This window comes from Tachyglossus aculeatus, chromosome X1, assembly GCF_015852505.1.
Source record: "Tachyglossus aculeatus isolate mTacAcu1 chromosome X1, mTacAcu1.pri, whole genome shotgun sequence".
NCBI lineage: Eukaryota > Metazoa > Chordata > Mammalia > Monotremata > Tachyglossidae > Tachyglossus > Tachyglossus aculeatus.
The window spans coordinates 80673278-80689838 of NC_052101.1; the positions used below are offsets into that span (position 1 = coordinate 80673278).

Here is a 16561-nt window from a genome sequence, read left to right on the forward strand (position 1 = left end):
GGCAAGATCACTTATATGTGAAGGGGCTAATACTGTTCATGCATCCTAGAAAATTCATATGTTGTAAATTTGATCTAATGTCAGTGTTTATAAAAAGAAAAACCTAGATTTTTGAGCATGCTTTTAGCTGCATTGAAAAAGGTAATAAATTGAAGCCTATTGATATGATTTTCCTCTTCATTCCTATTGAATTAGTTTTGATATGCAATCTATTGAAATAACATGGCATTATGCCTGTCTAGCTGTATGTAAATGTACCCAGAAATTGAAATTAAGTGGGTAGTGGAATGGAAAAAGAAAACTTTCTGAAAACACTAACTATATTTCATTTGACATAAGTGCACTTTTTTGCCCAATTAATAACAATGTACTAGCATGCTATTTAGTGCAATCAAAATAATTTCACTGGCTAGGAGAATGGACTTTTCTTTCTGTTTGTTTTTAACCCCCTGTAAACTTTTTCAGTGGGTTAACTGTTCTCAAGCTAGGCATTGTTGAATATTTGACAATCAGTTCTTCCTAGTTATATTGCAACATGGTACAGAATCATTTAGTCGTACCCTGAAGATAATTCAAATCTATGTTCCTCTAGGGCCTTCTTGTTATTTAGGCTCCCTATATTTGTTGTAAAACCTGTGCTACAGGTTGGGCTATTTTGCATCCAGGAGTTTTCAGATTCCTTTAAAAACATGAATGTGCATATCAGTTTTTCACTCAGTAACAGAGGAGATCATTATTCCTTAATACTGCATTTGATTTTCTTCTTCCTTATAGGTTGCCCAGAGCATTGAAGATCATCATCAAGAAGTGATTGCATTCTGCAGAGAAAATGGTTTCCATGGCTTGGTTGCATATGACTCCGATTATGCCTTGTGCAACATCCCGTACTATTTCAGCGCCCATGCCCTAAAACTGAGCCGTAATGGGAAAAGTCTCACAACAAGCCAATATCTGATGCATGAAGTTGCCAAGCAACTGGACCTGAATCCAAACCGGTTTCCAATTTTTGCTGCTCTGTTAGGTAGGTGGCATAGTAAGAGAAGTTTATCCATATTATGTAAGAGTTACTTTCTCTGACAGGTAATATTACCTTTTCTTTACGTTGATACAACACTGTTTTTTTAAGCAAGTAGGTGCATACACTCTGATTAGCTACTATGCATGCATAGATGGCACTTGTAACTTCTCAACTATTATTTGTCTCATGCACCCCAAAACTGGAACAGATTTTCATGATTAAGTATCGTAACTTGGTATAGGCAATGCATAATCGTTCACTTATGTTTTCACACCACTTTAGTCAATTGCTTGAAGAATAAGTAAAAATAGTATAATATGAGCATACTTAGTAAGCATGTTTATCTCGTTTTCATTTTGATAAGTAATAAATACATTTGAAGCACATGTACCTTTTATATTGCATTTTTTATTGCAGTTTTACTTAACTGGAATTTATATGGGTGAGAAATACTGAGCATAGCATACTCTTTTTACCTGCCCCCAAATTTTACCATGAAACAATGAAATATATAGGTGCCCAATTTTATTTATTTGTTGTAATTTGCCATACTCTTGTACACTACTCTTGGACAAAGCAAATATCATTTTCTTCCCAAGCACTTCTTTAAGCACAATTCCTGTTGGGTAGGGACCGTCTCTATATGTTGCCAACTTGTACTTCCCAAGCGCTTAGTACAGTGCTCTGCACACAGTAAGTGCTCAATAAATACAATTGAATGAATGAATGAATGAAATGGCTACTTAATCTGTTGTATAGTACTCTCCCAAGTGCTAGTACAGTACTCTGCACTTAATAAGTGCTCAATAAATACCACTGATTGAATACATTTTTTTATGCATTCTCCCCCTGCCCCCCCCCCATATCTTAGCCTACAGTCATTTCTGTTAGAATGTCATAGTTGTGTTCTTAAAGAATCTTTTGTTATGTGACGATCACATTATAGCAACAGTTGATTCAATGGGAATTATTGGCCTTGGGGGGTAGGTGGTTCTAACCTAGCACTATGACATTTTTGTTCCAAATTCTTAAATCATTATCCCCCACTATTAGGGTACTTTACAAACTCACATTGCCATTTTACTGTATTAAATATTGGAAAATTGCAAAAACACAAAGTACTGTCTGGTACAGTGTGGTAAGGCTGAGTGGGAGGCTGGAAGAGTAGCAGTGCATGTGCCAACTTGTGGCTTGCGTTATGTCCAGGACAATCTCATGTGGGAAAAACATTCCTTAATACTTCCATCGTGATATAGCAGAAGTGACTACCTTCCTTGTTCACTTCTCAGATTCTTAAAGACAGTGTGAAAAATGTATTGAAAACAGTATTATAGAATAGGAAATTCACATTTAGCAGTGTTGGCAAGCGGGTGATTTGTAGTATTAGAACTGTGTGTATGTGTATATTGTCAGATACATATACCCCAAATTTAAAGGTGATGCTTTTGATAGTGAACTTAATCCATCTGTGTAGATATGGCTGAAAAGTGTCTCCCATCATCCCTGTAACTCCTTCCAATCTGAATGTGAAGAGCATGTCCTTTGTTGGGTTGATTATTTTGCTATTGCTGGGTCTGACTCTGTTAGAGGCTGCCTCATAGTATCATTATTCTCTGGAAGGCTTTACTCAAAACAAGTAGCCCATTCCTGATTGCAACCCATGAGGCTTAGCCTCAGTTGTTTTCCAGCATCTTACAGCTATGCTGCATCATTTAAGGATGTGCTTCACTCTATATTTAGAATGTTTTCATCCACAATTGCCTCACTTCAACTCCTACATAGCGGCTAGGACATCCTGCTGTCACCTCACATGTCTCACGCAGTGGAGTGCTGTGATGAGCATTGCTTTGCTACTGACAGATTGTATCCTAGAACCTTGTGGGTTGTGTTCCTGGATTGACATTTTGAAGTAAATAGCCCATAGGCCACACAACCAAAGACTTTCAACAGTACTACACTGTTGATAGTACACATTTCAAAGTTGTCGCCGAGGTCTGTTACTTTGCCTGCACACTATCTAACATTGTGTTGATGAACTAATAAATCAAAAAGCAAAATCAAGAAGCCTAGTATATCTTTTGGGAGTCTTCCAGAGTTGGGTACCATTATGGCAGAAAATATTTAGTCAAATTGAAGGTTTGCCAAGGCTTCTATTTGGCTTCAAGAACTGGATGTACCACAAATGTCACATCTGATTTTTTTTTTTTGAGCCATTTGCAAATAGTTTTCGCTTTGAAAGATTGTAGAATTTTTTGTAAACATGTAGTTTTCCAAAAACATACCGTAGCAACTTTTTTGTATTCTTTAAACAATATTTGAGAGTATATATCATCCAATTAATTTTTATTAGATTCATTGATTTATTAAAATTTTATGAGATGTTTGTTTAAGATGTGACAATAAGTTTTAATAGTTATGTAGTTTAATAGTTTTGATGAATCTGGATACTGTACAGACTTTAGAAAGTTCAAGTTGTGGGTTTTTTATGGTATATGTTAAGTGCTTAACTAGGTGCCAGACACTGTACTTGAACCTTGAGGTAGATGCAGGCCAATCAGGTTGGACACAGTCCATGTCCCACATGGGGCTCTCAGTCCTAATCCCCATTTTCCAGGTAAGGTAATTGAAGCCCAGAGAAGTTAAAGTGACTTGCCCAAGGTCACACAGCAGACAAGTGGCAGAGCTGTGATTAGAACCTGGGTCTTCTGACTTCTAGGCCTGTGCTCTATCCAGCAGGCCATGCTGCTTCTCTAGTGTTGGAAACTTCAATAGGTTTACAACTTTGGAAGTTGTATTATTTCAATATTAGGTTTAAGCAACACTTGTTTATTGGATTTCTTTCTTGGTAAGTATCACATCTGCTGAAAGCTAATTCATCAGTAATTGAACATTTTAAAGCCTGGTTAATGATAACATGCCCTTTTTGTCTTGCTTTAGTGTGTTGAATTATTTTCATCTTTCTTTGATTAATTGAAACATCCAAAATGTTATTATGTTTAAGCATTTTGATGATTTGCTTTGTATTGCTCAAACTTCGAGCTGCTTAGCTTAATTTTTCTGTTTCAGTTGCATAAAATTGCCATTATACAAAACTTACACTCTTAAAAGCTTTTAAAGACCACATATGGAATATCTCAATAGTGTACAGATATCTCTCCTCATTTTCTTTCATAAAATTAGATTAGAAAAAATGGGTAAAGCTTCAGTTCCTGAAGAATTTGTAAAACTTGTTAAGCATACCTATAAACTGATAATGTATTCAGAAATTAATTTTGGCATTCTCATGTGGCTAAAATCAAGCTATCAGTGGTTTAGAGCACTCTATTAAATACTTGGGACAGTACAGTGAGACAAAGTTGGTAATCACATTCCCTGCTCACCAGAAGCTTACAGTCGAGGGAAACTACTTTCTTCATCTCCGCTTCCATGCGAGCAGGAATAGACACAAGAGGACTTTAATTTTATTTTCATTGCAATCTCCCACTAGTCATAACTTGTAAAGTTCTCATTGATTGCTTCTTGTTACTGATGCATTTTGGTTAGGAGAGTAAGTAGTCTTCTCATAACTTCTAATTCTGGAAGAGTTTTAAAGCATTTATGTAAATTAGCTGAGGTTTGGCTTAGGAACTAATAATGATTGTCAATTAACATGCTTGGTAGTATTTTTTGTGGAAAAAAAGAACAGTAGTCTCCTCTAAGCAATTACAATATCTTAAATACCCCCATGTAGTAATTTATAATGAAAATTGGCTCTAAGTTATGCGTATTATATATTGTAGGTAATCACATTCTACCTGATGAAGATTTGGCTTCTTTTCATTGGAGTTTACTTGGTCCAGAACATCCACTAGCCTCACTTAAGGTACAAACTTCATTTCATTTCTAACACAATAAATAATAAACTGTTTAGTTTTATATCACTTTTAGTATTATAGATTGTGAAAATAAATGTAATTTCAGAGAGGAAAAGTCTAGCTTTCCCTATTGAGTGAATACATTTTTATTATGAGAACAAATACATGGGGGGCGAGGAGATAGATTCCATTTTTTGCCCTAAATTCCTAAAACTTTTGATGAACATTGCATATATTTTATTGCATATTTTATTTTGGGGGATTTTCCCTAGATTTTGAAGTTGTTCTTATTCCCTAACCTTGTATGACCACTCTTAATATAGAACCTAATTAACTTTTGATTCTAAGAAAGTACAAAGCCTTTAAAAATTAGTATGATATCCTTGTAGAAGTTTGATATCTTTTGCCATGTTACAAGCTTAAATTTGGAATCCACCCTTCTAGCTAGAATTTGTTTTTAGTGAATGGCGACCCGAATTGCATCAAGATGTACTAGATAAAAGTAGAATGTATTTATATTTAATTTTTTGCTTACCATATTCATCCCCCGTTCCTTCCCTCCATCTGTTCCTCTTCCTTGCTAAAGCATGGGATTATTAGCCTTTCAGAAAGGGTAAAGCTACCTTTCAAGAATAATTTTGAAAAGTCATTTTTACTGGGGGTGCTTATTTTACTTGTTGAAAAGTTTATCATATTGGGCTTCGTTCATCAGTCTAACAAAGAATATGAAAACTTGATAAATTACTGAATTGAGTTGGTGCTTTGGTTTCAAATATCCTTTGTGTAGTACTAGAATCAAACAGCATTATCTTTTCTTGCCTGCTTCTACTCAAACGATGGGCTGTCTCATACCTAGCACTACATAGAGCAAGTAGGCAGTTTGGGATGTTGGTCACTTATGGCCTGAAGCGGTAGCAGCACTTTTTTTGCAGCACCCTGGGTATTCATTCATTCATTCAGTTGTATTTATTGAGTGCTTACTGTGTGCAGAACACTGTACTAAGCGCTTGGGAAGTACAAGTTGGCAACATATAGAGGTGGTCCCTACCCAACAACAGGTTCACAGTCTAGAAGGGGGAGACAGACAACAAAACATGTGGACAGGTATCTGAGCAACCCTATTTGGGAATGCCTTGCTCATCCCTAAAGGGGGACTAGGGAAATTGTCCTTAAAAGTTGCTTGCCTCACCCAAATTAAACTGGATTCCCTAGTAGGTCATGATTGGTGAGCTTTATATTTTGTAGCAAAACAAATGACAGAAAAAATAACAAGAAGAAATGAGAAGCTCTTTTCAAGAACCATAAGAGAAGGAGGGAAAAGGAAAAGCTGTGTAAAAAAGCACTGCAGACCAACATTCCCAACCCAGCAAAGGACAGTCTTGATATAGGTGCAGTGTTGTCAGGGCTGGTTCCCCTCATTGACCTTTTTCAGGCACAAATCTCTGTAGGTAAATGTTACTGTCAGTGGTGCCTTCTTCAAGTGTGAAACACCTCTCCCCCTGCCCCTGAAGCCCTTAGGCATTCTTTTTTATTATTATTATTATTATTTAGTGATTATCTCAGATTCTTCTTTTCCAATTTATTGTTTACACGTATTGGCATGAACTCATCTTCTAAGAGATAGATTCTCTTTGTTTAATGCCTGAAAAACATTCCTTCTCTCTTTTTAAAATTGAAAAGCAGCATGGCTTAGTGGAAGGGGCTTGGGAGTCAGGAGATGGGTTCTAATCCCGGCTCCACCACTTGCCTGCTGTGTGACTTTGGGCAAGTCATTTAATTTCTCTGCGCATAAAATTAAGGGTAAGATACCTGTTTTCCCTTCCCTTTAGACTGTGAGCCCCATAAAGGACAGCTATATTGTGTCTATTCCAGCACTTTATACAGTGCCGGGTACATAAGAACCATTTAACAAGTACCACAATCATTAGTAATGCTGAAGGACAATACTTTCTGTACTTATTGAAAGTATAAGTAGGTCGAATGAATGACGTATACAAGTATAGTGTACACTCAGAGCAAGAACTGGACTGGCCATTAGTAGAATGTAGAATTGGTGTTGGCAAGCATATGTTACCTGCTGTGTGGTGAAAATGTAATCAGGTATCTTTTAGAAGTTGAAAGAACTCAGTTTTAAAGATGTCTATTTGAAGCCATATTATTATAAAGTATACTTTCATGAACAGAAATAGATTAAGTATACTTGGAAAGTGAAATTTCAAAGAGCATTTGTTTTTGAGTATCAAATCACTTTGTTGGTCACATTTTTCTGCTTAACTTTGTATTATAGAAGATCATTCTCTGGGTAGTAGGTGTAGTAACATTTATTGAATGCCCATTTGGTGCAGTGCCCTGTACTAGGAACTTGGGGAGTACAGAATAATGAAGTGACAAGTTCCCTGTCCACAATAACTGAATTTTCTAATTGCGAATGAAATATAAGTTGGGGAAGCTTATTTTAAATGAATATCGTTATATTTCCGTTTCCGTGTTCCTCCACTCTACCCCTGTCTGCTAATTCTCCCCACTTCTAAACTCCTTGCATTCTGCATATATCTGAGATTCCAGGGTTTTCACCAGGTGAGTCATGCTTGTGCTGTCATATTAGGTGATTTCCATATTGCCCTTCCTACTTTACCTCTCTATTTCCTACTGCAGCCCAGCCCGCACACTTCACTCCTCTAATGCCAACTTACCCACTATACCTTGTTTTTGTCTGTCTCTCCGTCGACCCCTCGCCCACGTCTTGCCTCTGGCCTGGAATGCCCTTCCTCTTCATACTGACAGATGATCACTCTCCCCATCTTCAAAGACTTATTAAAAGCACATCTCTTCCAAGAGCCCTTCCCTGACTAAGCCCTCGTCTTCTCTTCTCCCGCTCCCGTATGTGTCGCCCTTGCACTTTGATTTTGCACCTTTTATTCACCCCATAACACTTAAGTACATATCTGTGATATATTTATTCATATTAATGTCTATGCCTCCTTCTAGACTAAGTTCCTTGTGGGCTGGGAATGTGTCTACCCCTCTGTTATAGTATATTTTCCCAACCGCTTAGTATAGTACTCTGAACACAGTAAGAGCTCAATAAATACGATTGATATTAGTTTTAGTCCTCAGAATAAGATTTGTCCAAATATGTGTGCAAATCCATTGGAATTTTGGCAGTTGTCCAGTTTTTGCCATAAGCTTTGAAACAATTTACAAAAACTCCCTCTCCAATACCTGTTAGCATTGCCTTGGACTGAATAATGAGTAAATGTACAGGCACCATATACCCCTGGTGCATGATGAATGCCCAACAGATATAGAGTACTTTGAATAAAAATCAATAAAAAATTAAAAATGAGAAGCAGCGTTGGCTAGAGGATAGAGCATGGCCCTGAGAGTCAGAGGGAGCTGTGTTCTAATCCCAGCTCCACCGCTAGTCTTCTGGGTGACCTTAGGCAAATCACTTAACTTCTCTGTGCTTCAGTTACCTCATTTGTAAAATGGGGATTAAGACTGTAAGCCCCATATGGGACATGGACTGTGTCCAACCCAATTAGCTTGTGTCTACCCCAGTGCTTAGTACAGTGCCTGGTACAAAACACATAGCAAATACTTTTTTATGGTATTAAGTGCTTACTATGGGTCAAACACTAAGTTCTGGGATAAGTACAAGTTAATTACATTGGACTCAATAACTGTGCCTTATGAGGCTCACAATTTAAGTAGGAGTGAGAACAGGTATTTAATCCCCATTTTACAGATGAGTTAATTGAGGCCAAGAGAAGTTAAGTAACTTGCCCAGGGTCACACAGCAAGCAGTTGGCAGAGTCAGGAGTAGAACCCAGGTCCTGTGCTTTTTCCATTAGGCCATGCTGCTGATTTTTTTGTCTGAAAGGCATCATTAGAGCTCAAATTCAATAACATCAAAACAAATACCTTGACAATCAGGCATCAAATAGTAACCCATTAAAAGGGAAGAATACACATTGAATTATAAGGATTTATGCAATTCTAAAGTAAGATTTGCTGTATTGACCCTAGTATAGTAACATTTTTGGGTGATAAAGTAGTGGATTTGTTTGCTCTTACTAATTATACTTTTCACTATAGGATAGTATAGCAGTTTACTTAGCTAGGTTACTCTCTAATGAAAACCACAAGTGAGAGGCATTGATGAAAGGAATGAATCACTGGCATTTGATAAACTTGACATAATAAAGTTGAGAGTGTTCATTTTGTGTAATTGAGGTTGTGTTAGCATAGTATACGAGGACCATGAAGTATCCTCATAAAGTTCTCGGTGATAGTGTATGTCTTGAGAGAATGAAGGCTGATTTGGTCCTCCTCACCTTGAGAGATACAGAGATACAGAACATGATAGCTAAGCAAAAACCTTATGAAATTGAAATAGTTGGGTTTTGAAGAAAGTTGGGATAAGTTGGGACTTTGACGGGTTGAGAGAAGGTAGCCCTTCAGTCTGAGATGAAGAATAAGAAAAATAAAGTGCATCAGGAGGAAATCAGGTTAGGCCCTCAGAATTTAGTGGCTATTAAACATTGTAATGGGATATTGAGGAAAGCTGTGACACTTTTTTCTGAAGTTTTTGCAAAAAGGAGAAAAAGAAATTTGATCTCCAGCTGTCTGCAACCGTTCAGGTGTGTTTCTTTCTAAAATACATGAGTAGACTGTGCCCCTCTCCTATGAATCAACACCTTATCCTGGCAGGAGAGTTTGTGTATGCCAGTGAAGCTTAGAGCTATGCCATTAAGAGGGATTTTCTCATCAGGGTTACACATAATTGAAAGGTCTAAGATGAAGTGTCAGAGACAGTTGGTTCACCTGTGCTGGGCAGCAGCGGCATGGAAAAGAGTCAAAGGCAGATGATCAAGTGATCAAAATGTTGATAAAAGACAATGGCAGACACTGAAGTATTTATTGCACGGAAGAAGGCAGTATTAAACCACTTCCATATTTTTTACCAAGAAAACTCTATGGATGATTACCCATAAAGTTGCTGTGAATCAGAAACAACTCAACGGCATTTGATTATCTTGATCAGACTGTGCCCTTTCCAGTCCTTCAATATTTGCCAAAATATAAAATATGCAACTGATCAATCAGTACTATTTATTGAATATTCATTCATTCAGGGGTATTTATTGGGCACTTTCTGTGTGCAGAGCAGTGTACTAAGCGCTTGGGAGAGTACAATACTACAGTAAACAGACACATTCCCTGCCCAAAATGAGCTCATAGTCCAGAGGTGGGGAGACAGACATCAGTCCAAATAAATAAATTACAGATACGTACATAAGTGCTGTGGGGCTGGGAGGGGGGAAGAACAAAGGGAGCGAGTCAGGACGATGCAGAAGGGAGTGGGAAGAGAGGAAATGGGGGAGCTTAATCTGGGAAGGCCTCTTGGAGGAGATGTGCCTAATACTTAATGTGTGTTCAGCACTGTACTAAGCACTTGGAAGAGTACAATAAAATTAGTAGACTTGATCTTTACCACCAAAGATTTTATCTAAGCCTTTAAGGGGAAAGATGATTCTGCCCATTGCATAGAAACACTTCATCACTAATCAGAAGGTCATTTGCACTAGATACACAAAGGCACCGGATATTTGGAACGTACACTACAGGTGACCAAGGAACACTGTCATAAGCCATCAGTGAATAAAGTATATTATAAATGTTCAGAGTAGAAAAGATCTTAAGAGGAGACCTGGAAAAGATTGGCCTCTGTTTTTGTGCTTACATGTTGACCTGAAAGGCCTGTTAAGAAAATAAATTTATTTTTCAAGAGGAAAAAAAAAACAAGACAAGTTCCTTGTTTATCAATTTATTTTGATGGTGATCCTTGGCACCAGAGTGGATACACACAGTTCTTTTGTAAATGGGAGACTCCCTCATCAGTTTCCTGATATCTGTACTTTTTTCATTTTTTTTTTCTCTGTCTCTTTAAATTTGCCTAGGATAGCAGGAAGTGCTCTAGTGTTTGTCTGAACCTGCTCCTGCTGATGCCCTCCTGCCCCTCTCTTGCTGCTTGCACTTTAAGGCTTTAACTGTGTGACTTAAACATTTCCTTTAGATCAAAACCTGCCTTCCTTTGGCAGCAGTAGAGAGGAAGCAGGGTTGGTAAGTACTGGGTTCAAATTATCTTGAATTCTGAGTTGGGTCTGGATTTTTGTGGTTTCAATAAGTGCTTAGGAAATAACTTCCTGGAGGTAGCCAGGGCATCAGTCTCCAGATGGTATCCACTTTAAAAAAGAAATAAGTCACTGGGCCATTAACACCTGGGATATTCAACCATACTTCATTTTTAAAATTGTGAAGTTTGTAGCAGGTTGTTTGGTTTTTTTTCCTCATCCAACACTTAAACGATTATCTTCTCATTATTCCTTCCTCATTTCAGTTACTTATTAGAGGCTCTTTTATCACATCATGTTATTGGTAAAGTCAAGTATACAGAGGTATCTTCCATTGAATTTTCTTGATTATAGAAACATATAAGTGGCTTAAACTTTTTGTTAGTCTCTAAACAGGACTTAATGAAAGTTTTACAAATAGTACCTTTTCTGTAAGTATAATTTCTTGTAACCTCATTATTTTGCCAGATACCTTATCCATTAATGTGGAATTGTTCACCTAACTTTTTTTCCAATAACCCATTACCTGGTATCTTGCATTATATAATTAGTAGGGATTCAGAGGAGAATGATTGGATTAGTGGAAACATTATTCTCATCCCAACAATAGTTAGTGGAATTTTGAAAAAGCTGTAGTAAGGATGGATCTCTGGGAAGTCCAATTGCCTGAGATTCTTTGTTTTTTGGAGCTAGAGTCTTGTGTGTTTGGGCCTCAAGAGTTAAAGGCCTTCATATTTTCAGAGTTAACTTTGAATTCCATTATCCTAACTACTTTTGGCCATATCCTCCTTCCTGTAACTAAGATTTGAAACAAAGTTCATGGGAGTCTTACTTTTCATTTATCCTCAGTCATGGCACATGTGAAGGGATGACTTTTCCCATACAAATTAGCTTTCTCTGACCATCAAAGGCTTTACTAATGGGTACTACACAAGTCTCACACACTTAGAAGGTAGGATAATTAGAGTCACTCTGTAGTGCTGTAATTAGCCTTCAGTTTGAAACAGCTGCTCTATTATTTGGTAATGGTTGGGGTTGGTAAAAGGATATATACACTGAAAGAACTTAGGAGAATCCTCTTAGATAAAACACTTGTCTGCATTTTTAAGTTTATTGTCTTGGTAAGAGAAGAGCAAAGGGAAAGGTTGAAGTAATTCTGAGTGCATGTCTCGGAATCTGCTAGGTAGAGGGTAGGAACAGATGGGTGCTGTTACTTGTTCCTTCACTTAAGGGATCACTTCCCTTTTGTTTGAGACACCATAGCTGGAGGACATTTTCACCATATAATGCAAGATACCATCCCTGCATGACTGAGGTTGACCTAGCAAGACTTCTTTTAGAATTATATTTTCCATATGATTACCAGTAATCTGGCAGAGCGAGGCTTGAAAGGAGAGATGCCTACTCATCTATATTGTGTGTGAACTTGACATCCTTAGTTCCAGTGGGAGGAAGAGAAGAGCTAAAGAAGGTTGTGGTGTAATGTGTGTGCATATAGATAGATATGTATTATAGCATATTCATCCTTATAGCCCTAAAATGAAAGCATGCCTTATTCACTCATTCAGCAATTGACTACCTGCTGTATAGGCAGAGCACTGTACTATGTGCTTGGGGAAGTATGAAAACATCATGGCTTAGTGGCAATGGTGGAATAGGGTCAGAGGACCTGGGTTCTAATCCCAGCCTCACCATTTGCCTACTCTGTGACAACTTCTCTATGCCTTAGTTTCCTCATCTGGATTAAATGAGGATTAAATACCTGTTCTTCCTCTCATGTAGACTGTGAGACCCCTATCTGGGACAGGGACTGTGTCTGACCTGATTATCTTGTATCTTCCCCAGTGCTTAGTACAGTACTTGGCACATAGTAAATGTTTAACAAATAACTAAATATGGTACTACTAATAATAATTATGGTCTTAATACCACAATGATTTGAAGTACCATAATGCCACAGTTAGTTACTAGTAGTAGTAGTAAAAGTAGAAGTTAAAATGTTATGGGAGTATCCACCCCCATCTTCCCCATTGAGTTGCCACCTATGTCTGAAACATTTGAAAATTTGCACATCAGTTGTAGATAGTGAAGGTGCTTTCCAACAGTGGATATTAAGAATTAAGGACAGGGAACAATCCAGAATAAATCTGGCAGTGTTTTTTTTGTATTTGAGGTTTAGTGTCTTGATTTCATGTTGTCTTCTGTTGTATACAACTAATACCAAAGGAGGCAAATAAGACTGATTTTAAACTACCAGCTTTTAATAAAATCATGCCTCAAATTACTGAAGAGAATATGGTGAAGTGGTTAACCTCACATGAAAGAACTTGGTGATTTTTGTGTAAAAGTTGTAGGTGCTAAGTACCTTCCTAAGATGAGTTCATGTGTCTTAGCAGACATCTCAGTTATTTTAACACTTCCATTTCACTGGACCAACTTCTGGGCTTATTGTAATCCCTGCATGTTTGTGTAATCTTTTTTTAGAGTTTATTATGGTAACAGTTGTTAAAGGAATATTTAAGCTGTCCTGAGCAGCATTATTTTAGTAGTTAATGCCTAATAATAATGTATTTGTTAAGCACCTACTATGTGCCAAGCCCTGTACTAAATGCTGAGGTGGCTCCGAGATAATCAGGTTGGACACATTCCCTGTCCCACCTGGGCATAATGATCATCTTGTAAGCATGTTTGAAAGAGTGGGAAATGAGCAAATAAAGGAGTTGTTGTTTTTATTGTAGATAGAATCTTTAATTTGAAATAATTAGTGTTAAGTGCTAAATAGCACTGGGATGAGTACAAAATAATCAACTCAGACATAATCGCTGACCATTATGGGGCTCACAATCTAAAAGGGTAAGAAATAGGTAATTTATGGCCATTTTACAGATGAGGAAACTGGTTAGTGAATAACCTGTCCAAGATCACAGAGCAGTAAAGTGGTGGAGCTTTGGTAGAACACAGGACTTCTGAATCCCAGTCCTGTTCCCTTTTCCATTAGACTATGCTGACTGTTAAATGAAAGAGACATGACAAACCTGAAATAGTTTTTCTGGCTGATTCTTGTTACTTGAGATTTAGGGCACTTGGTTGTTAAACCAAACAGGTGGCATATTAGGTTGCCGTAACAGTATTTATTGAGTGCTTGTAAAGCACAACCAAAACACAAAGCACATTCCTTATGTACAAGGAGCTTACACTCTAACAGAAGAGACGCAGAAATATCAAATCATCTTCCTGGAGCGTTGCTCGGCTTACACCTTTGTCCACATCAGACAAAAACTCATAATTGACTTCAGTGATCTCCACCATATGGCCCCACCTTACCTGTCTGTACCCTTCACCTGCTATTCCCTAACTTTGTCTTCCTTCCTCCCAAGCCAACCTTCTAGAAGCAGCATGGCATAATGGATAGAGCATGGGCCTGGGAGTAAGAAGGTCATGGGTTCTAATCCTGGCTCCACCACTTATCTGTTGTATGACCTTGGACAAGACACTTCACATCTCTGTACCTCAGTTACCTCATCTGTAAAATGGGGATTGAGGCTGAGCCTCATATGGGACTGTGTCCAACCTGAGTTACTTGTATCCACCCTAGTGCTTAGTACAGTGCCCAACACATAGTAAGTGCTTAACCAAATACCATAGTTATTAGATATACTTCATTCTCAATTTCACATCTCCATCCCCTTGCTCATACTGTTCTCCCATCTTGGAACTCCCTCCCTCCTCACATCAGCCAGATTGCAGCCGTCCCCACATTCAAAACCCTCCTGAAATTCCATCTTCTCCAACATGCTTTTTCCCAATTGATTTCCCAGCACCCTGAGCTGTATTTATTATCCCTTCAGTAAACTGTTATGTGCTGTGCTTCCCAAGCTTCTAGTGCAGTACACGGAAGCAAGTTTTCAGTCAAGAAATGTGCTCAAAAACTACTGAGAATTAAGATAAATCCAAGTTCGAGAGATGGTTAAAGGATTCATAAGAGCCTGAGCTAAGATGAATAATTGGGAATGACTTGTTTGAGGAGGTGCAACTTTTAGGAGGTTTCTGAAAGGGTTGGGGGTTGGGTAATGAAGTTGGGAAATGAGTTCCAGGCCCTGGAAACAGTGTGAGAAAGGGGTCAGAGGTGGGCAAAATGAGAGTGGGGTACAGTGAGGAGTGCTAGTAGGGGAAGAAGAATGTTTAGGAGGGAACGTGACAAGTTCAGTTTGGGAGATGACGAGTTGGACATGGTAGAGGGACATCCAAGTAGAGATCTGCCTCAGGCAAAAGGATAATGATAATGGTATTGGTGAAACATTTACTGTGTGTCAAGCACTGTTCTAAGAGCTGGGGTAGACAAAAGTTAATCAGGTTGGACAGAGTCCCTGTCCCACATGGAGCTCACAGTCTTAATCTCCATTTTACAGATGAGGTAACTGAGGCACAGAGAAATTGTGACTTGCCCAAGGTCACGCAGCAGACAAGTGGCAGAGTCAGGATTGGAACCCAGGTGGTTCTGACTCCCAGGCCCGTGCTGTATCTACTAAACTATGCTGCTTATCGGGTAGCAGAGAAGTTATGGCTGGAGAGAGAGATTTGTGAGTCATCTATGCAGAGATGGTAGCTGAAGCCATAAAAGTGGACGAGTTATTTAAAGAGAGTGATTATATAGGGAAAAGAAAAAGGGACCCAGTTTAGAGCCTTGTGAGGTACCTACAGTTACGGTCTGAGAAGTGGAGGAGGGACCAGCAAAGAGAGAGAAGGAGCAGTCACAATAGTAAGAGGAGGATCCGGAGAGGACTGAATCAGCTAAACCAAGTCTAGATTGTGTTCTAAGGGGGTGTGTGTGTCGGGGGTGGGGAGGGGGTGTCACGGTGGCCACAAGTTGAGGGAGATTTGGACCGAGTAGAGTCTGTTGGACATGGCCATGAGGAGGCCAGTGGTGACTGGACTAGTGGGTCCAGAAGAGAGTTGGGGAGGAAGTGAAGGCAGTTGGTGATGCAACCCTCTCTAAGAGCTTGGATAGGAAAAGGAGAAGGGTGATAGCTGCAGCGCACTGTGGGATCCAGAGAATGTGCTTTAATTATTTCCTGTATAGTAATGTATTAGTAGATTGGGTGTAATTGGACTCAACATATTCACCTCGGAGATCAATTTACTGAGTGCTTACTGTGTGCAGAGCATTGTACTAAGCACTTGGAAGAAGTACAGTACAATGGAGTTGGTTGATCACTTCCCTGCCCTTGAGGAGTGTTCAGCCCAGAAAAGACTAAAGAGATGAAAAGACTGACCTTCAAGTATATGAGTGAATATTATAGAGAGGATGGTGTTTATCTAGTCTTCTCCATGGAGGACTCAGAGGAAATGAGATTAGATTGCATCATGAGGAATTTGGATTGCATATAAGGAAGAACTTAACACTAAAAGTGGTTAGATAGTGGAATAAATTTCAAAAGGTCTTAGGGAACCTCCTTCCATTTTTCATAAACAGGATAGTCTTTTTCAGTCTCAGTGTAGTTCTTTGGGTCCAGACCTATGATATTATTTTGCTCAAGATGTCCAGGATGAGT

General features: G+C 38.5%; 1 protein-coding gene across 5 annotated transcripts in view; it reads left to right on the forward strand.

Annotated features, from left to right (window-relative positions):
• The window catches only part of FAM120A (family with sequence similarity 120A), a 94586-nt gene that overhangs the window by 10773 nt on the left and 67252 nt on the right, over positions 1 to 16561 (forward strand). For all 5 annotated transcript variants that reach the window (XM_038771849.1, XM_038771853.1, XM_038771852.1 and 2 more), the window contains exons 2-3: positions 775 to 1021; positions 4798 to 4880. In XM_038771849.1, the coding sequence (XP_038627777.1) occupies positions 775 to 1021; positions 4798 to 4880 (330 nt within the window). The remainder of the gene's footprint in view (positions 1 to 774; positions 1022 to 4797; positions 4881 to 16561) is intronic.